A 23257-nucleotide genomic window follows, 5' to 3' on the forward strand; every position below is an offset into this window, starting at 1 on the left:
AAAACAATAACAAGCAATCTGGCATCGAGGAACCGAATGTAAACAAAACTTCAAGTAATATGCGTAGGTATAATTTAATTATAGCTCCGACTCCTGTCACAACGTGAACAAATTTCAATCAAGAAAGAAACAGCGGGATGCTCATAACCGGAATTTCTACCCACCAAGAAAATTCACAGCCAAGACGATTTCCTAAAGCCCGCTAACCACTACGTTTGAATTGGTATTGTGAATGCGGGCTACCGTCTAATCCCCTGAATCTAATGTATATATGTATGGCACCGCGTATACTTATCCTTGATTAGAGCTGAAACTCAAAGTGTGTATGAATGTTGTGTGGAAACGCGTAGAAATTGCTTTCTGCCAGAGTCAACTGGTTTCGACGTGCAACTTCAGCAGAACTTCTACCTATGCTGAATGAAAATTGTAAATCTGAATTAATACACTTCATTGTTCAGATTTTCAAATGTGAGGTAATTTTGAGCATGATGTGGTTAGAACGTGAGAAAATCTGAATCTGAGAGGAATCGTAGGAAACATCCTTATTATAGTTTTTCGAAATGTAGCCAATTCTTTCCTCTAGACCATTCAACATGTTTATCGTTATGTATGATGGGCAAAAAAAAATGTAACTTAATCATATTTCATTCTTGTTAACTGGAAGTTATCATATTAACTTCCGCCACAATATATTGAAAATACCTATATTCCGCACTACCTTTGTTGTCTAAACAAAAAACGCCAATGATAATAATTCGATATACAATCACTTCAATGATTAAAACATGAAAAACTCCAAGATAACATTGGAAAAATATCGAAAAGATAAATTTTTGTTATTCCCGTTTCTGTCTCTTTGAATTATGCAGTTGTGAAAAGAAGTGTTGTTCAGTAAGTTTAAAAAATGGATCCAAATTTTCATGTGATATCAGCGACCTTCAATCACACATTCACCAAATTCAGTCAAATTCGTGTGAGTGAGAAGTTTTTTCATTTTTCATCACATATACCTAATTTGATGCATAATAAATTTTATTTTTCTTCACATATACCTAAAATGTCATCAAACAATTTTTTAAACGGTTTTGCGTGTGAGAATTCATAAAAAAATTACATTGGGATATAACGATCATTTCCGAAACTAATGATTCGATCTTTTAAAATAAAAATGCTCCCCCTCTGAAGATTTCCACCAAACGTCAGCCTTCTTCGAAACTTAGAGACAATTTGTCCTTGCCCTATGTTAATTTGTCAGAACTAGATAAACTGTGAATGTAAATTAAAGAGTTTTCAAATTTTTCAATTAATTATTTCATTTTTATAATTTGGGAAAATATCGATTAATCCGTATATTTCTGAATATTTTATGAATATTAGACCTTTCTGGTCAACGAAGTTGATATATTAGGTGAAAACAAGGCAACAAAACAATTTATAGAACAACTTATTATTTTCAAGGAGATAAGTAAATTAGGAGATATACTTATAGCAACTAACAATTCTGCATTTTTCTGGAAATGTTATTCAATTTATTAGCATAATCTATAAGTACTATGTAGCTCAGATATGTTGAAACGGAAATATTTTCAATTTTTCTTCAATATTCTTGAGTATTATATGGGTATTATATGAAAAATATGAAAATCTGAATCACATTTTTATATTTACGGTATTCAACTTGTGAAACGAGCACCTAAAAATACCTGACTCATCGTCAGTGCCTCTTAATTAATAGGTATTCGAATTCTGTAGATTTCAAAACGTAAGTTGATAATTTCACAATATTTTTATTCGAACGATTCCATTACTGAGAAAAATCACCTTAACCTTAAGTTCTTGTATGTACTGTGAATGTATTGAATCAGTTTCGCATATCAAAAAGTCCATTGATCTCAGACTTTGTTTGAAACATTTGATCTATCCATTAGTTTAAATGATTTAAAACTTCATTACAAAAGAAATATTCCGCAGAAAATCACCCAATCACCAGCTTGCTGGATCCAAAATTTGCCTTGGAAAATCTTCATAGAACCAGGTTTTCGCGATAAGAAGAAATATTTATCCATCTATGTTGGCTGCGCTGCTGCAATTACAACAAACCCCTGGTCATGCCGGGCTTCTGTTAGGCTGTACAAACTTGATGGTACCAGGCCGAAAACCGTAAGAACAACGAAATTTTTCGTTTTTGATAGTGAAGCTTCTACCAGTTGGGGCCATGACAACTTCATATTATGGGACACTGTACTCAATCCAGCGAATGGATTTATCAAGAATGATAGCATCACTATTGAAGTAAGCATTGATGCAGAAGTTCCAGTGGGTATTAAGTTAACACCAACGTATTTCACTGGTGAGGATACAAAAAGCATCATTTCAGAAAAGAATCGTGAAGAGTATGATTTTTGCACATACTTACACTCATCGTCCAAAGTAAAGTTGAAGATTTTTTGAGTATTTTAATGTCCAACCAGAGATCAAGATCTTTGCAATTCAATTTTTTCAATTGCAAAAAAAAAATCATGCGGTAAAAGCTTCCTTGAATATGACCGTTTGAAATTTTGATTTCCACTTCACGTCAGTTCTCTCCCCTTTCGTTCCACTCTCATCTCAAAACATCAATTATATAGGGATAGAATGGCTTATGAAAGGAAAATATATTTTATGAAAAAATAAAATATTCACCGACTTGTAACTCCAAAACAACTCTGCTGCAAAGCCAAGCAATAACACTGAATCGGTATTAGTAGTTATTATACGTCTTAACAAAATGAAAGAATGAAAATCAAAACACAATAAAACTAAACAGACTAATTTTTACTCGAAACATTTTTTATACCTTGCCCTGTTAGATATACTTTGTATGACTATCTATATGTATATTCACCACAATTTTCAGATGAGAGAGCCAATACTGCGATAAAGCTGTGTGACCAGACAATCGCAAGTCTTCAATTGGAAATTCAACAACTTAGGAATCAGAAAGCAACTTTAAAAAAGGCTTCAACTGAAGAAATCCAAGAAATCAGAAATATTTTGAGAGTTTCAGAAAAACAATACAAAGATGAACATGAAGTGAACAACCAACTCAAAAAGTCTATAAATGCCAATGAAATCGCCTTGAAATCAGAGAAAGACAACAACGATACTTTAGAAAAAGTTCTGAATGAGAAAAATGCTGAAATCGCAACATTAACCGAAAAACTAAAAGGATTAGAGAAACATGAGAAAGAACAAAAAATTTGTAAGACTGAAAAGAATAATCTTGAACAGAAGTATTCAAGTCTTTTAGAAGAATTCAACAATTATAAGAGCATTTATCCAAATACAGAATCAGACTCCGAAGATGTACCCAAATCAGCATTAGATACCATGAAGAAAAAATACACAGAACTTCAGACGCAACTGTCATTAGTTCAGAAAGAACTAACAGATGCTAAAGCAAAATCCTTAAAACTGGATGAGGTGCTCAAAAATAATGTTGAGAAGCATCATCAGGAAAAGGTTGAAATGGAAAGTAAACTTGCTTCGATTCATAAAGAACTATTAGAAGCCAAATTACTAACTAAGAGTATGAAAACAGCAACATTTGAAGACCAACAAATAAAACAGACAGAAAAAGCAGCCCTACAATCCCAAATACAATCCTTAAAATCCCAATTATATGAATCATTGGTCAAAACTAATATATCGCAGGATACAAATGAGGATACCGACACACTCAAAAAAGAAAATGATAGACTCTTAAAACAAATAGAAATAGAAAAAGAAAAGCTCAATGAGTTAGAAGTGGAAAACGCTTTGATTAAATCTCAGATTCAAAATTTGAATAAGCAATTATTGAATATCAATCTTCCGCAGACAAACATACAAACAAAAGAAATTAAAGATTGCAGAGATGAACTCGCACAATGTAAAGCGAAAAATCAAGAATTGCAGACAACTAATAACAATCTTACGAAACAACTGAAAGAATCTCAAGTCACAAAAGATTCTGTGATGAATGGGAATAAACCACATCATGAGGAAAATGCACTGGAAGCAGAACTTAAAAATACTCTGGCGGAATTAAAGGCAATAAAAGACCAAAAAATGGATGTGACGATTTCAAACTTGCGTGACGATAAGTTAAAATTGATAACGAAATTGAATGTGATGGAGAATGAAATGAAAAATAAAGAGACTCAATTATTGAAAACCCAGAATGATTATAATAAAATGCTTGTTCTAGAAAAAAATACTTCAATGCTTCAAACTCAGTTTAATACAGCAAAGAATGAACTGAAAGAAATAAAAGCTATAAAATTAAATGAATTCTTATCAAAGTTGAAGGAAGAAGGAACCAATCTGACAAAATTAATATCAGCACTGACACCAGTTTCAGAAAAATTAGATACACAAATACATAAAACCGAAATAGAGAGTTTCAAAGATGAGAAGATGGGACACAAAAAATCCAATGCATTTCCACAAAGATTTCAAGATGGAACCAAACAGAATGTACAGACATCTTCCAGTCATCAAGAAGGAGATGGAGAACAAATCCATCTGAATATAAAACCAGGTGAATCTGAACCAGTAAATAAATTCCAAGTTGAAAAACCGATACAAAGTAGTGAACATGAAAACTTCGATAATTTAGAGAAATATCAGAAGAAACATCCGATAGAGCGAAGGATAGAGTCTTTGAGAAGACAATTCGAAAAAGAAATGAGAGATTCAGACAACGTACTTCATAATGAAAGAGAATCATTGTCCAAGAAATTGGACGTTTTAATGAATCAACTCCGAGAGGAGAAACACAAACTTCTGGAGTCCAATGAGAAGCAATCTGAATTGAAAGGTAATCGAGTATGAAAAAGGAATTGAATTGCTAATTTCTTCGTAAGTAGGTGACCGAAGTACTTTTTCTTGTTTTTCAGGTGAAATAAATCGGTTGAAAGAGGAAAATAAGAGTCTGAAGGAACTCAAAGAAAAATTGAATGAACAAATCAAAACAAGTCAGAAGATATGTGTGGAAACTCTATATCTTATCCTTACTATTTTAAGGACTTTGAAAACTTCAGGTAAATTGTCATGTTCTGTAGAAGCACTCATTATTTCCAACTTCAATACCTTGAAGCAACAAAATCTTTGGAGTCTTGAGAATGAGGATATTTGTAACCGAAGCGATATTGAGCAAGTCATAAGAGACATATCAATAGAAAACCTGCAAAACAAATTGGTGCAGCTTGGAACTCATTATGAGGTAAGAAATATTTTCATCAAATCATCCACGTATGAATATTATGAAAAAGTACTTCAAATTACCATTTTGTAATTTCTATCCAATCTTAAGAAAGTTCATTTCATCATTATTTTCAGGAAAGTATCGACATCATTAAAAAAAATTACGCACTTCAAAATAATGAGAATTCAAATCTAAGAACTGCGAATAAGGAACTTCTTGTTGTCGTCGAGAATGAGATAAAAATGAATAAGCTGTACAAAGAAATGCTGAAAATTGCGAACTCCAGGTTGGGAGATTTCAGAAAGCAATTGACTGAATTAGGTAATCAGTTCATGGATGAGAAAGTGAAGAGATATGAATGTGAAGAAACGAGTAGAACATTAAAATTATCTAGTGATGGGAATGAATTGCTTTTGAATGATCTCAAGCAGAAACTGCTGAAGTGAGTACTGGTTATTGTTGATTATATTTTGATTCCTATCCCATCGAAGGGGATCATTTTTCAGGTTAAAAAACTTTTTTGCTTTTCATTATTGAAATGTCCGCAAATATAATGCATTTAGACCATTCTGAACTTTGGTGTAGTGTGTCTGCACATCACTGAAATAGCCTTAACTTCTAATAATCTCATCCGGCTTTCATAAAACTTGGTAGATATATTCAATTGGCGCAGTAAAATCCATAATTTTTGCATAAAAACTAGGCTTTGATTACCATAGTTGAAATGATCCGATTCAGGTCAAATATGCTCCGTTTTGTTCAATAAGTAGTTGCCATTTTGAAAGTAATTTCATTATGTCTCTTCCATAAAAGACCTCATCCATATAGGCAAAAATTAAGACAGAAACAGATGGTTATCACTTGGTGCCAGGACCGGACTATGAGATGGATGTATAAGAACCTTCCAACCAAACTCTCGGAGCTCCTGGCGAGTTATTTTTGATGTGTGTGGCCTGGCGTTTTCCTGATGGAACAAAATTCCTCTCCTATTGGCCAATGCTGAAACTTCTAGGCTATTGATTTCTTCAAACAGTCCAATTGTTGACAGTTGTGCTGTAGGGTAGCTGCTTATAGTGGATAATTTCCGACCAATTCAACCAAACACACAGCAAAACGTTTCTGCTGTGTGTTATAATATCACTTTCTTATTTGATCATAACTTCCAAGAAAGAAGTAGAATAACGTACCTATGCAAAAAAGCTGTCAATGTATTCATGCCAAATATTTAAGTCTTTTTTTTTCAATTCTTTATTATAGCTGATTTACCCTGTGGGAATAATTGCACTAGGTTTCGGAACTCTGATTGAACGCTGTACTTTTCAGGTTTTCGTTTTCCTAATTCTTCAAAACTTTTCCATTATTATGATTCGAAAAATATCTCCGATTAATATTCAGTATTCGATTTTCAGGCATTCAATTCAGTTATCTGAAATTGAAAAGATCAAACCTCCACTAAATTCCTCTGAAGATCCGAACCTGAAAAACGATTCCTCCAGTATTGAATCATCCGCTGAGATTAGTATTGAAAAACATTCAGATGATTCGAAAGATTTGAAGACAAATATCGAAAATTCAGTGCCTGTCAGAATAGAATCCCAGGAGACTACAACATACTCAGTAGTGAATCCAATAGAAAATCTTGAAAGAATCGAAGAGGGAACGAGAGAGAACGAAGAAGAAAGTCAAACTTCTCCAACACAAGAAACGTCCATCTTAGAGGATCCAAAATCACCGAACGGAAGTGATGACTTCAACACAATGGCGCCAGTAGGCATGGAATCAAGCTCTATCTATCCTGAAATGGGTAGTCAACCATAAAGTATAAAACAAACCACATAAGGTCAGATTGTGAAAAAAGCGCACAATATGAACTGAGTGATATCTATTTAGATGTGGAAAATTTGTATGTATATGCTTGAGTATTATGCTGTATATTTCTCACAACCAAACCCAAATATATATTTCATGAAGTATTAAACATTATTGTGAGTTTGAATGGGGAAATAAGTTGACAAGTAAATCGACTATTTATCAGCATACTTGATATTTTGCTGAGTTACCCAGATGAAAGAGCTCCATTCAAATATGAAACTTATATGCTTGAGAAACGTATTCAGGGAATCAATAACTGAACCGAATTCAATTGAAATGATCATTTTGTGGCTAATGCAATAATTTAGCACTAATATTTTTCAATATTTCGAAAATGTGGTCCAGATTTCCTGTCATCGTCTACTGATTGATGACTAGTTTCGACTGAAACGAAAGAAAATTTTTTTGAATGATACAGTTCTTTTTCTTTGTTGGTGAGAAATTATTAGACTCAAACTGTGGTTAATCTTTACTAGCTCCAGAGATGGCGCCGCACGCTCCGCAACTCTCGGCAGATCGGGACATAAACCCAATCGTTATACGACACCATGATCCGCTACGGAGGGGTAAGGTGTATATGGCAGAAAACACTGATTTACATACTGATTAATTCATCAGTGGTCATGAAACACTTAAATAGTTTGAAGACAAATCGCAAAAATACTATACAGGGTGGGCCAAAGTCGATGGTACCCTAGACTTTTATAGAGAACGAGATGTACCATTTTAATAATTTGCTTTCTTGGGTAGGACCCACTGCTCTATCGATCTTAAATATTTTCGGTGCTGTACACAGCCTGTATATGATTATTTTTTTGGTTTGCCGTAGCCTCTTGATTATTAATGTATTGACTATCTTGTCCCTGTCACCAACAATTGATTGATTCACTTCTTTTTTATGTGAAACATTACTCCAAATGAACTTCGATACTTGGAATCCTAGAAAGCTAAAATTTTAGTTATTTATTACCAATACCCCAAGTATCTTTACCGTGTAATAATGCAGGTCCCTAATCATACAGTGTTGTTCGAGATCACATACAACGAGACATAGTAAGATGATAAAAAGCGTGTTTTTTCGAATCGAATGACCTGCATATTATAAGATGTATTGAAAGAAAATGAAATTTCTTTTCAGGCAATATAACATGTTCTTATACCTAAATTGTAAGGTTTTCCCCAATTGAAAGCCAGTTTTCATCCCAACTGGCAATAGGAAGTCGTCCTAGACGAATACAAAGATCTACGAAAGTATATCTTCAACACAAGACATGGTAAAGATTTAGTTTCTTAATTTACGTTAAACCCTCAAAATACTGTCCATTGACTCCTTCTCGTGCACATATGGCCTTTCCGGGTGTATGAAGCGTACTTTCATGTGGCAAAATTCGACGATATTACATATTATACAGGTATAGCATATCCGAAGTCACTTGGAGGAAGTTAGAATATTTCGATTATACAAGGGTTGTCGAAGTTTCCAGAAATTCCTTTGGGACCTGTGAATTGATTGCCTAACAATACTTTCAAATATACCCTGGTATTTCCACTTCGAAAGGAAATCTGGCCAAGCGTTTTCATGGACTAGTTCAAGTGACTTTGGATATACTATATCTGAAAAGCTGAAAGGAGTTGCAAGAGTATTAGCCAATTCTTATCGCCAAACCGTTAGACGAGAGAATAACGATTATTTTTGGACGATAGGTTCCCGATAAAACTACTTACATAGTTATAACTGCTCCATAACAAGCCAGGTAATGCAGTACCGTTAGATTATTAACTTTTTTTTTAGATCACATTACTGTGACAACGTTTTGAATGCATTACTTCTAAGATATCTAATTATAATGGTGTGGTCACAGATAAGATTTTGTTTAAAATAATTCTGGTGTTTCGGCTCTGTATGGGCCCCTTGTCACTTTTCTACTCTAAGGTGGCGCAACACAAAAAATTAACCAATCAATGGCATTAATGAAACATTTTTTCTTGTTTTTTCAAAAGTTGTTTATTGATGATTTAACATTGACAGAAAGATTACTTATAGCCACCATAAGAAACGATGCGGAAATCTAGTGAAAAGGGAATAATACCATCAAAATCCAAGAATGCAGGTCCCCACAAAAGTCTCCACTTCAATCTTAAGGGTTTTCAAGAGTAAGTGACCTCACCAGTGTTTCAGACATCTTTATTGCATCCTTACAAATCATCGGGGAACTAACTCCCTCAGTGCGAAATTGACAGTTTAGCGAAAGCAGGAAGTATTCGATGTTACAAAATGTCAGTCCGAATGGGGGGTAGAAGTGTTTCTGTTATAATAATAATAATAATAACATATCTTTATCACCCAACAGGAATATTCCAATTACAGGGTAAAAATAATATACAATACACTGCAGAATACATAAAAATAATTCAACACATCAACATGATGCATTACACACCTGAAAATTCACACACCGAAACTCAACCAAAAACATTAATTCTTAGTTTATCAGCACTTTTACAAATGCGGTTAACTGGAGATCGTTCATAAATATTAGTCCGAGCCGTAGGCAGATAGAAAACTGGTGTCGACCTCGCTGCTAGTCTCGGTACATTGAAACACATCTTGGACAGAAGATATGGTGAATCTATCCTGTTGGCTAACAATCCACGGGCAAACCTGGACATTGTTCTTCATGTCTATCAAGTAACGAGGATAGCCTCAACTCTTCCATAACATCAGAAAGGTCTGTACCATGCTCAGGATACCGCCCTGTTCTCTTGAAACACGTATTTAAAAAATCTCCTATGAACACGCTCCAATCGCGACAGATGACAGTCATAAATAGGGAACCACACCAAGTGAGCATACTCCAACTTACTGACAACCAGCGCGACATAGAGATTCCTCAATAACGACCAATCCCCGAACTCACTGCTGCATCTAAAAACAAAGCCTAAAGCTGATCTTTATGCGGGATAAAGCTGAATGAGGGGTCAAATAAAACTCTGAGGTCACATATTTCATCTTTATTGCTGAGAAATCTCTCAGCAATATGATAGCCATACGATAGAGGAGTTGACTTTCTCGTGTATGTGACCTTGAAACATTTGTCCATATTTAACATATGAAGGTGATGGCTAAAATTAAAATCCCTACTTTGCATTTCGAAATGTGAAATTCTATCTATGCAAAAAAAATTCTACATCTCTGAAACTGTTCAATTAGTTTTGTTCGAGCAGCAGTTCCCCTTCACCGTTGAGCTCCAAACATCACACCACTGATCAAATTATCTTATTGAAATTGACTTCCTCATGCGCCTTTAAATCACAAATGGAACATCGAAAAATAGGAATGGCATAGGACGCTGGAGACGAAATCGAACCTCCCAATAGTTCTCCGGGGACCCGCCCAGCAAGCTCTTTATAAATTTCAATCCCTGGAATCTGGATTCCGACGAGCAACAAAAACTGTAGGTCTCTATATTATTCCTTCTCCTTCAGTGGGATTTTATCGCATCACATGTAGTTGGGTAGTTCGTATCCCAGAAATCTGCTCTTGTCACCGACTGGCTCAGTTGCGGTGATTTATGCGACCATATATGGCCGATGTTGTGTAGTTAACAGAAAGTATTCGCGCAACTTATGGCTAAAACTGAATTATATATTTCGGAGTGGGCTGAACCTCTATTCGCCATCGAATTTATGGGAGATTTTCTTTGGGCAATCAATAGAGTGAACTGTGGAGTGACTTCACGATATGGAAAAATATTTACGGAGTTTGGTGTTCGCATATATTCCGAGTCGGAGGTTTTGTGTCAGGCCGTGTTTTTACAGACTTTTATTTCAGTAATGGGATACGTTGGTTATACAGGGTGTAACATGAATGGTTGGCCATAGTTTATTGATGTAATTCTGGTCAGCAGGTCATCCAGACTTTTCAGAAAAAAAGATTGTTGTGTATCCTAAGACTGTTAGTTTTGGATATACAGGGTGATGAATGAAAATGCGCCTAAATTTTTGTTATCCATAATTTCAGCTGTCCAATTCTTTACAAATTTTGTGTGATTGTTTACTCCATACAACTCTTTAAAACGTTTCATATGTTTCAATGTTTTTAGGACAACTTCGAAATTTATATTTTTACACGTTTTAGGGAATCGTCACTATTGCAATGGAAAAATAATACACTACACTAATACACTATCGCTTTCCTTCAATATTTCTGAATTCGAGTTTGACTTGAATGTTTGCGATTGACTTGAGTTTGACTTGAAATTGAATCAAACTCAAGTCAATCTTTCTGACAAAAGATTCAAATCAAATCAAACTGGACAATGGTTACAGGTTTGTCAAACTAGTTTGAAAGAGTTCAAAAAATAATTTATTTATTGCATATACCTTGAATTGGAATGAAATATTTATGCAGAATATAGTAAGTAGGTACAACAAATTAATTCAAAATGAAAAGAAAATACATTATTTCAAACTTTTTTCAATCAACTCCAACTTGTGATTTCAAAATTCTCCGTGAAAAGTAAAGTTCTCACTTCAGTAGGTACTTCTTACAAATAAACTGAATTCTGTGAACACGGACATTGACACTAGACTCACTAGAGCCCCTTATTGCTAATAAGAATAACAAATACAATAGAACAAACCTCATCTTTTCAACTTTAAGAATGAAGGAGCTGCCGACCAAAAACCATTTTGACAATCTTGGATCGAACGTTTTATTTTGTTACTACCACAAATACTATACTGTTGTGTAGTTAACAGAAAGTATTCGCGCAACTTATGGCTAAAACTGAATTATATATTTCGGAGTGGGCTGAACCTCTATTCGCCATCGAATTTATGGGAGATTTCCTTTGGGCAATCAATAGAGTGAACTGTGGAGTCACTTCACGATATGGAAAAATATTTACGGAGTTTGGTGTTCGCATATATTCCGAGTCGGAGGTTTTGCTTGTGTCAGACCGTGTTTTTACAGACTTTTATTTCAGTAATGGGATACGCCGGTTATACAGGGTGTAACATGAATGGTTGGCCATAGTTTATTGATGTAATTCTGGTCAGCAGGTCATCCAGACTTTTCAGAAAAATAGATTGTTGTGTATCCTAAGACTGTTAGTTTTGGATATACAGGGTGATGAATGAAAATGCGCCTAAATTTTTGTTATCCATAATTTCAGCTGTACAATTCTGTACAAATTTTGTGTGATTGTTTACTCCATACAACTTCTTTAAAACGTTTCATATATTTCAATGTTTTTAGGACAACTTCGAAATTTATATTTTTTACACGTTTTAGGGAATCGTCACTATTGCAATGGAAAATTAATACACTATAATAATAATAATCAACTTTATTTAGCACTCGGCTATTAAAAACAATACAAATGTAATCCACTAACTCAATTAAATTCTTCATAAATATAACTCATTAAACATTTTTTGAATTCTCTATAATTATTACAGTACTACACTAATACACTATCGCTTTCCTTCAATATTTCTGAATTCGAGTTTGACTTGAATGTTTGCGATTGACTTGAGTTTGACTTGAAATTGAATCAAACTCAAGTCAATCTTTCTGACGAAAGATTCAAATCAAATCAAACTGGACAATGGTTACAGGTTTGTCAAACTAGTTCAAAGAGTTCAAAAAATAATTTATTTATTGCATATACCTTGAATGGGAATGAAATATTTATGCAGAATATAGTAAGTAGGTACAACAAATTATTATTATTATTAAACAAAAAAAAAAAGGAGATGCCGACCAAAAACTATTTTGACAATCTTGGATCCAACGTTTTATTTTGTTACTACCACAAATACTATACTTGATCCAGAAGGTGTTGCTTCCTGCGCAAATTCTACTTCAAACAATTTTTTGTGGCTCTTCATCAAATGTCGTTGAGGAAGTAATTGGCATTTTATACCGTGTTTTTTTTTTATAATTTGCACTTTCCAATTTTTATTGTTCTGGAATCACCTGCCGCAACATCAGATAATCTGTATATTAATTTTGCTTCGTCTACAGATTTTTTCTTCATAGTTTTTGGAGGAGGGATCAAAATCAGACTCAATTTGTTCTGGTACGTATTCCAAGCTGCATGAGCTTCATGAAAAAAGTTCAGGTTCAGACATTTAGAGTTCAGACAAAACGCATAACACAGGTTTAAAAAAACGAAAGAAGACAAGTATTCCTCCTAAATATGAACTATAACAAATTTTCGGAGTAACAGAGTGCAGGTTCAGACTTTGCGCCATATGATATTCAAACTTCAAATTGATTGAAGAAGTTTGATTTCAAGGCAAACCTAAAGATACAGAAAAAATGACTTGAATGCATCTCTAAGCAAAATTGCCTGATCATCTCGAAAAATGTAAACGCTCTATACTACGATTCTGAAGGAGTTATTTTTGAACTTCATCATTATACAATATGGTTGCATTCCATCTGAATAAAAAACATCCCAAAAAAATATTAATTTCGGCAGCTTCATTCACTCTTTCATACGTCTTAGCATCAAAAAAATTGTGCATTGCCTTGCATCTTGGTATAGGAACTCGGAGACCAAACAACTGCACGACGAGTTTACAAGGTTAAATTGGCACATAATGATCTCTCTCAAAATCCCCTGACTTCAGGTCAGTGCTTTAAGAAGAGTACAGGTAGGTCCTTCAAGTTTTCTGTATGACATTAATAATTTTTTCGTTACTCAATTAATAAAAACCATGGGAATTATCTGAAATATCTACACATTAATTTTATTTCTTCATTCAAATCTATAAGCTTTGAATATAAAAAACAAGATTGAAAGAGGTATAGTGAAATCTATCGAAATAGCCCAATAAATCGAAACCCTTATGGTTTCCTCCTATTCAGAGGAGGGCAGATCACGTCCTGGGTATTCAGGGTGGATATCCGCAATTGTTATTCCATTAGTATTCGAAAACTCCGTACAACTGCTGCTGGGAGCAATTTTAAAGCGATTTGCCCTAGTTGGCTAGTCTTTACCTTGCTTGGGATCAGTGGACGCTTTGCAGGTCCCATTAGACTTCTTGCCCTATATGGAGATATTAGCGTGGTAATTGCAATTTTATTAGCTCTGTGATGATCCTATTCTGGTCATAGAGCTATGGGTTTGGGTGTTGCTTTTCTGAAAATATTAGAAGTAGTAAACAAATAAAATAGGTTGCTGTTAACGTTAGAACTGATGGTGCTGATCGAGCATTATTCGATATGAGTTCTAAAATTGATAAAAATCGAAACGGCACAGTAGAAACTTGATCTGACCAACTTATTCATTATTTCGCCATTGAAGAGTTCAGAACTCTGAATGGGTATATATACAGGGTTTCACGAAATTAGGTTGAAAATTTTCGATGGTATATTCTATGTCCAAAACTATGACCAAAACTCCACCTATGAAATACCAAATATGTTTAGAAGAAGGCGGTATTTTGCCTGTGCCTCACCTTCTCACTACCCTACATTAGCTTTTTACTGCTTTTTCTCCATATAAATCTCTTCTGGTCAAGTTTAGATTTCAGTGTTAGCTAGTAGCAATATGATAATGAAATATTTTTGTAGCTACCAATTGCACTGTCATTGTTCCAGTCCATGTTTTGGTTATAAATAGATTTATACATGTAGGCTTGGCTAATCGATCGTCTAGAGGTATGACTCAATTACCTGCCTTTCGTCTTGTTCTTCGTGACTTTGTCAGATTTGTAATAATTAAACTCTTTCGAATTATTTACATCTATTTACAAAGCCACACTTATGCAGTACAAACTCAGTATTGGGAAGATCTTAATTACGTCTTAATTAAAAGTTTTTCACTAGGGTACTGAATTTCGTCTTCAATTAGAGTGTTAATTACTCGAAACGTCTTTGACAAACAAGTCTTCGTCTATAATTGTAGTTTCGGTCGTATCGTCTTTAACTCGTTCGCGACTCGTCTTAATCTAGTCCGCGAACCGTCTTTACGTCGTACGTCTTAAGTTGACCGAGCGAACTTGCTCTTAACTCTTCTTAGATTTACTTGACTTGAACTTACTTCGACTCAGACCAAACTTCAACTCTCCACCGGCTGGAATTATTCTGTCTACTAACCGCATTTTACCCCGACCTCCCCTGAATATTGACTTCCCTTCTTCCGGCTTGACCACACCCTTAGAACCACTCCGTTATCAGGGGAAGTACCACTCCCTAGTCCAATAAGAGTTTTGCCGTACCGCCCACAAAACTCTTCGCAGATTCCTGAAAATCGAATATTCTCGAAGGACTAGAACCTGATACACAGATGTGACACATCTGGTAAAACCGTCTCGTTTTCGATCTTTCCTAACCCTAGTAAATATCCTAAGATTTACAATCGATTAATCGACCCGACATGTCTTCGACATCTCGAAGAATTAAAACTTCCTTTCTAAGTTATATACAAAAGCAATTCGTTCCTGTAAATTCATTGAAACTGTCATGCCCTCGAGACTTGAAGAAACTAATAGGTCTCCAAGCATCCTGTTGAACATCTCAATTATTTACAGGGAACAATAACTGGATCCTACATACATAATAAAAGATTGTATAATTTTTTTCAACTTTGCATGAAGTCAACCAGAAGAAGACGTTTGGCCAGGTTATCGAATCCTAACCCTCGGCTATCGATAAATCGAGCCTAGAAGAATACTACTTTCAATTCTATAATTTGACCGACTCGAGTGTATCCATACGCCAACTTAGTAAAAATACTTATACAAAAAGGTTCAGAAGTTCTAGCGTAATGATAACATGTTCAGAACTCATACAACCTCATTTTACCTCAGTGATAAGAGAAATCATGTAGGTGACCTCTAAACCCATAGTAGACTTAAAGGTTTTATACTGAAACATCCTGTATTGAACATGCTTTCTGGTCTTCCGAGCCAGATATACAGGGTAATTCAAGCCTCTTGAAAAGGTTTATCTCTTGAACTTATTTCCAAGATCCTTCATGACTAGATTTGAATATGTGGGACGAGCCAAGAAATCACCTTTTCTATGTTTATTTGTTATTGGTTTTGTTACTTCAGCTAGAGAAAGCTGGAAAGAAGTAAAAAGATTCGTGAATTTATGTACCTATCCTCCTTAAACCACCGAGTATATTCGTTTACCAGATACCTTAAAAACAAAAATCATGTCTACTCGGCGAAATACAAAAGTGAATAAAACCTCCTACAGTTCACCTAGTGGCTGGTTCAAAACAAAAAAAGTTTTATTTCCCATGATCTGTATTCCTTTCACTAGAACAAACTTTCCGCATCTGATACAACTTCGGCAAGTTTGTCGTAACCCGGTAGAGAACACTAAGCGGAAATGTGTGTTGTTTCTTCGCAATCGCAAAATAGAATTTCTATCGAGGCTCCAGACCCTACCCGAAAAATCCGAATCAACTCGCCTTTTCAATAACGCAATATTCCCAGGGTTCAATAAAAACTTGGATCACAATAAAAAAACGCCTCCTTTCAGTGGGGAGTAACAGCTGCACCCTTAAACCAAACTCCGCTTCTGCTCGATATTTGAAATATTACTTCGACTGTCGCTTTCAAGAACTTGAACACTCTTCATAACTCCATAATGTTCCGTGGGCGAAAACTTCAGAAAGAATCTGCTCGAAGTCGTTCTATATTATAACGGGCGCATAGTTCGAGTTGAAAATTACGTTTTGACAATTTTTCAATTCGGTATTTTAGACGGAGAAACTCTTTTGATGACTAACGCTGACATCAAATAGATGAAGGTAATTATTGGATATTGGATCTCGAAAACTTATTCAACATTATTCTTCGTTTCTATATTCGCATCTGATATAAACTAATTCAAATATTAACAAACTATTAAGCCTCGTATTGTCGAGCTAGACTAGTAGAAAATAACTGATACATTGATAATTTGCTGTGCTCTTTTGTTAATTCAAATTTATACACAGATATTCAATAATCAATTTCGAATCTGTTTCACATTGGTGGAGACCATTTACATTCTTTCACATCACAGTTAGTTATTCTTCTATTTAGAGTGGAAAGTTGTACCTTCCCGCACGAGATTGCTATTGCCCGAACGATGCGGAGTGGAGTTCGAGCAAGAAATCGATGGCACAGATAATTCCATCGACAATTTCATCCAACAAAACGGTACCTGCCATTTGCTAGAGAATTTTCAGCCCCATTATGCCAAACTTCTGTCAGATATACAGGGATTTATGATTGTTATAAAGAATACTATTTATTTGTGACAATAAATTCATTTTGCATCCTTCCAATTCCATCTTTAAATACCTTCATATAATATTATGAGATTGTGTTTTATGGGTCGAATTCTCAACTTTTGCTTTGACATAATTAACTACATCTGGATGTTTAAGGAGATGATGAGTAAGGTATCATTTAGTGGTACATTTTGTGAATTTTTTTTTTTTTAAGAAAGCTACCATACTTTACACTTTAATAACTTTTTCGGTGGAAGTATCGATTTCAAGGTGAATTCTATATAATAATAATAATAATAAAGGTCTTTATTCAATCAATTTCATGAAAAATAATAACAAAACTCTTACAACTATAGAAATAATTGAAAGGGCGAGATCCCGCACACTGCATTGAGCGTACTGTTCAATCTAACCCTCTGATTCATTGACAAAAAAAAACAGAAAAAAAACTCATCCTAACTAAGCTCATACCAAACCCTCAAAAATATCTCAACCACCCAAAACATGACATAACTTGAAATAAAATCATATTACAATTGTATGAAAAATCAAAATATATGCACACCCAACAAGTACAAATATATATCCACATAAATATCTATCAGATAGAATGAAATATGTGTATATAAATAGATATGTAAGGATTATTATTATCTTCATGTTGAAATGTGGATGGAAAACTTGATGCTTTTCAACCTTCTTGTTGGATGATATTGAAGGTTACGTATATGACTGAAATCAGTAATTGTCAAAATAATTATTCAATTCTAACTTGACAGTTCTGAAGAGTACCATATGTTATACTTTCTTGTGAGAAAGTGTCCCTCTATAAATGGTCCTTTGTCAATGTTGATAGGATAGAAAGTACAAGATCAAACACCTCTAATATACATTTCTGTTCGAAGTTAGAATTCTAACTTGACAATGCTGAAGAGAACCATATGTTCTACTTTCTTGTAAGATAGTTTCCCTCAAGAAATGGTCCTTTGTCAATTTTTGTAGGTCAGAAAAAAAAGGTTGTTTTCTTTTTAGAGCTATAGAACTTTAAATTGCAATAAAACAACGATGGGTTATTCGATTGACATGTTTTTTATTCATCCGCAAGATAATCTTGTTGCATTACATTTTAAATATGATTTCTGGCATATGACCGCCACGGCTGGCTCGGATGTAATACAATATGGACGTCCAATTTTCGATGACATTTTCCAACATTTGTGGCCGTATATCGGCAATAACACGGCGAATGTTGTCTTCCAAATGGTCAAGGGTTTGTGGCTTATCCGCATAGACCAACGACTTTACATAGCCCCACAGAAAGTAGTCTAGCGGTGTTAAATCACAAGATCTTGGAGGCCAATTCACAGGCCCAAAACGTGAAATTAGGCGGTCACCAAACGTGTCTTTCAACAAATCGATTGTGACACGAGCTGTATGACATGTTACGCCGTCTTGTTGAAACCACAGCTCCTGGACATCATGGTTGTTCAATTCAGAAATGAAAAAGTTAGTAATCATGGCTCTATACCGATCACCATTGACTGTAACGTTCTGGCCATCATCGTTTTCGAAGAAGTACGGGCCAATGATTCCACCAGCTCATAAAGCGCACCAAACAGTCAGTTTTTCTGGATGTAAAGGTGTTCCGACATACACTTGAGGATTAGATTCACTCCAAATGCGGCAGTTCTGTTTGTTAACGTAGCCATTCAACCAGAAGTGCGCTTCATCGCTAAACAAAATAAAATTGACGTAGTGCGCATTACGTATTCCGTACAGAACCATTATTTTCGGAATGAAATTGCACTTTTTGCAAGCGTTGTTCAAGCGTGAATCTATTCATGATGAATTGCCAAACCAAACTGAGAATAAATCACTTACAGCTGTTAAATCGGGCGCCATCTCGAACAGTAATGCCAAGTTAAAGTTATATACCTCGAAAAAAAACACCCGTTACAAGAGTTAACACCACTGATATACATTTCTGTTAGAAGCATTGGCTGATTAATCCGAACAAATCACAGTATTGAGGATATCTTTTTGCTAGTCCATCTGCACATTTGGAGCAAAAAGTTTTTGTTCCTCCAAAGAGCATTCAATTCAACTATCGATTATTATTAGTTAATCCAACCTGTATTTTGAAATTTATGATTTTATCGTATTTCATACAACGAACGAGTTGAACTGAAAACATCTTGTATGTGTAGTATAAGCGAGCAGACTTACAGAACCATTTGTAAAAAAACTCGTAGGAAGTGTTATCGAAACAGGGGCTTCAGTTATTGCCGCACGATTTATCAATATTACACCAATACATTTTTTCGTTCAATTCAGATATCGTTTTCCTGCACATAAGAAATTTTCCTCCACACATTAACCGTTCTAGATTGGCGTTCGTTCGCCCGGGTTTGGTTACGGCCCCCAAACTCAGGAACACGAACGGAAAATTATGGAAATCCAATACTGGGGATGGCGGTTATTGTTTTACGAAGGATTATTTATGGGACTTGAGAGGTTGTCGAGGCAATATGAAACCGCCAGCACGACACTTGAGAAATATCTCAAGCCTGTTCCATGACCTGTTTCGTCCTGGTTTTCGTCGCATCAGAAATGATTAGTTAAGGTTCTTTCGATCCTGTGTTTAATAAAGATGAGGATAATTTTGTCAGTGCCCACGATCATGAAAAAAAAGTGAATTGACAATGAAATGTTCTGGTTATTTACACCAGAATTTGAATAATGTGATAAGAACTTTTGTCAAACTTATTTCACAACGCAATAATCTTTCGAGACAAATAAATGAGGTTATCTTCTTCTTGTTCTTCTTCTCAAACGGACCATTCTCCAGCCAGTTTTGGCCCCAGTTGATAGAGTCTAAATATGGGCTCAATTTGAGAAACTATTAATTTCTGTGACTTTTCTCAAGTCATGCTTAGTTTCTCGAACCAAATTCACTCTACAAAATACGCTTACCCATTTTGCTGGGAGTTTTTTGTCAAAAATGATCTCAATTGATTTTTTTATATGTACACTTTGTATAATAGTATAATAATAAATTTACGCTTGAAACCAACTCACATCAAGGAAGTAGTACCTTAATTTAATATAAATATACAGGGTGGCCATTTGAAAACGAAACAGACGAGATTACAGACGAAATAAAGTTTTTCGATAGAAATGCTCGGACAGGTCGATTTCTGTTTCGAGGGGGACAACTTAAGATGTAGGTTACGGACGCATAGCGCTTCAACCCTTGCTGCTACAACCCCCACCCCCAATTTTTGAATAGGGAAGATGGGGTGAGTGATACCTCAATTTAAAGGTATTTTTATACTGATTTCAGCACAGTAATTGTTTTTTCATTTTATGCATTAGTTCTCGAAATATTCATGCGTTAGTTAGTTCCATGTTTCGTTTTTTATTAGCCACGGACCCGGTTTCTTGAAACTTTGACACTAATTCCAAAACATACTTCCTATTAACATGTTTATCTAAATGATACTTAGTTAAGAATATTTCGAGAACTAATGCATAAAATGAAAAAACAATTACTGTGCTGAAATCAGTATAAAAATACCTTTCAAATGAGGTTTCACTCACCCCATCTTCCCTATTCAAAATTTGGGGGTGAGGGTTGTAGTAGCAAGGGTTGAAGCGCTATGCGTCCGTAACCTACATCTTAAGTTGTCCCCCTCGAAACAGAAATCGACCTGTCCGAGTATTTCTATCGAAAAACTTTATTTCGTCTGTAATCTCGTCTGTTTCGTTTTCAAATGGCCACCCTGTATATCCACCTATATGGAACAATTATTACATATATTTTTGCTCGTATTTTTGTATTTGGAAAGTTTTCCATGGTGATATCGAACCTCCATCGGCGGGGAAGGCACACTAAGAAGAGAAGAATAGTTTGCAACAGTTTCAACATTAATTGTTTCAGATAATCGATTAAACCAATGTGTTATGTATCATCAGTTGTTAATATACTGCTCCACAAGAGTTAGGGATATCGTATTAAATCCTTATGAAAAGTGTGTAATCTTTGAAAAAATCGCTGTAAAATCATTCAAAACTCAATAACAACTTGAATCAATCCAATAAAAATCAGTATGAGATATTTCGTCAATCTGGACGCCTTTTTTCTGAAGTTTGGTTCTTTGCATATGCTTCATGAATGTTCTTATTTTGAAATTGAGTCAATTTATCAAAGGCTTCGATTTGAAACGAGTTTTCTAAAAATGCCAAGACGTAAATTAACAAACGCTGAGGCTAATAGGGCTATCGGAATGCTACAGGGTGGCCTAGCTCAGGTTGTTGTAGCCAAAAAGGCTCCAAGTCAGCCAAAGTGTGATATCTCGACTTTGGAATAGGTTCAGGGAGACAGGTTCCGTGTTGGAAAGGCTTCGTGGGCGACGAAAAACAACACCTGCTCAGGATCGTTTCATCACCGTTCAGGCGAGAAGAAACCCTACATCTACGTGTAGAATGCTACGGAATACTCTTCAGAATGCAGATGAGGGTTAAAGTTCCCATCGAAACCATCAGACGACGTTTGAGAGAGGTGAATCTAGGTTCTAGACGTTCATTAAGAGGAGTGCCATTAACACGTGACTATAAGCGTCAAAGACTGGAATGGGCAAGGCAACATGTCAATTGGAACAATCATTGGCGTTGTGTCCTTTTCACTGATGAATCCAGATATGGACGATTCTCAGATTCTCGAAGAATAAGGGTATGGATAATCACACGCATACTCCATAATCAGCGCTATGTCCAAGAAGTCCATCCATTCCGAGAGGGTAGTGTTATCGTATAGGATGGGGTATGTTTCAACGGGCGCACAGATCTAAACATTTGTCCTGGGAATGTGACCGCCTTACACTATAGGGAGCATGTCATTGACAATGTTGTATTGTCTGCTATTGGTGAAACTTTTCAATTTCTAGACGATAAGGCTAGACCACTTCGTGCAGCCATAGTTGAGAATGCGCGCGAGGAGCTTGGTATTCCACATTTACCAATACCTCTGCACTCACCAGATTTGAATTGCATAGAACATGCATGGGATATGCTCCAAAGAAGATTAGATAATCATGAACCCCAGAATCCTTAAATGATCTGAGAGAGCTTCTGCACCCCGTTTATGGAACCAAATTCCTCAAGAAATGTTCAACAACCTCGTGTGTAGTATGCAAAGAAGATGTCAAGCTGTTATATTCATGCCCGTGGAGTCCATACATTGTATTGATAGTCTCAAAATGCTTAAATTCTCTGAGAATGAAATTTCGTTAATTTACTCGATTTTTCTTACCCACCCTGTAAACGCTGCAGACCTACAGGCTAAAATTAATTTTATTTCCTGCAACTTGAAATCATATTATTATGAATTATCATCACAAAAATCTCATTTGAACTGAATTTTTTGCAATTTAAGTCAATATCCCGAACTCATGTGGAGCAGTTTATTTGTCATAGATGAGAGAATTGCTGAAAGGGTTGAGTAATATCACATATAGATGATTTATAATTTAATATATAGATGTTCTCAGTATATACTATGTCTTTTGAAATAAATTTTTGAACATTTCTTTAAAATGAATTGTATGGTATTGGCAAAAAAAAAGTGTTAACATTTCTGAAATGAAAAAATTGTTTTAATTAATCAGTAAGTAGCTATATTTCGAGTTGATCTACATATTGTCCAATTTTCAATGTTTATAAACTGAATAGGGAGCTGAAACAAGTCTTCTCATTAATATTTATCATGCCGAAACATTCTAGAAGAAGAAAGTGATCCATGTAAAAGGAATAACTTTTCTGCGGGAAACGTCACACTCCAAGAATCTTGCAGGAAGTCGACTATACATCTTCCCCCATATTACAGGAAACGATATACGAAAAACATTGGATG

The 23257-nt window shown here is 35.1% G+C and overlaps 1 protein-coding gene across 1 annotated transcript; it reads left to right on the plus strand.

Annotated features, from left to right (window-relative positions):
* The first annotated feature begins 232 nt into the window (after positions 1-232).
* Positions 233-7211, plus strand: LOC123670602 (putative leucine-rich repeat-containing protein DDB_G0290503). The gene is made up of 6 exons (XM_045604114.1): positions 233-973; positions 1972-2350; positions 2897-4840; positions 4920-5245; positions 5362-5669; positions 6637-7211. The coding sequence occupies exons 1-6, from the start codon at positions 905-907 to the stop codon at positions 7043-7045; spliced, it is 3435 nt and encodes a 1144-aa protein (XP_045460070.1). The 5' UTR covers positions 233-904; the 3' UTR covers positions 7046-7211.
* The last annotated feature ends 16046 nt before the right edge of the window (positions 7212-23257 follow it).

This window comes from Harmonia axyridis, chromosome 1 (assembly GCF_914767665.1).
Source record: "Harmonia axyridis chromosome 1, icHarAxyr1.1, whole genome shotgun sequence".
NCBI lineage: Eukaryota > Metazoa > Arthropoda > Insecta > Coleoptera > Coccinellidae > Harmonia > Harmonia axyridis.

Coding starts and splice junctions, on each gene's coding strand:
- LOC123670602 (XM_045604114.1), top strand. CDS start 905: ATGGATCCAAATTTTCATGTGATATCAGCGACCTTCAATCACACATTC. Junction 4,841..4,919: donor GAAGCAATCTGAATTGAAAG/GTAATCGAGTAT, acceptor CTTGTTTTTCAG/GTGAAATAAATCGGTTGAAA. Junction 5,670..6,636: donor CTCAAGCAGAAACTGCTGAA/GTGAGTACTGGT, acceptor TTCGATTTTCAG/GCATTCAATTCAGTTATCTG.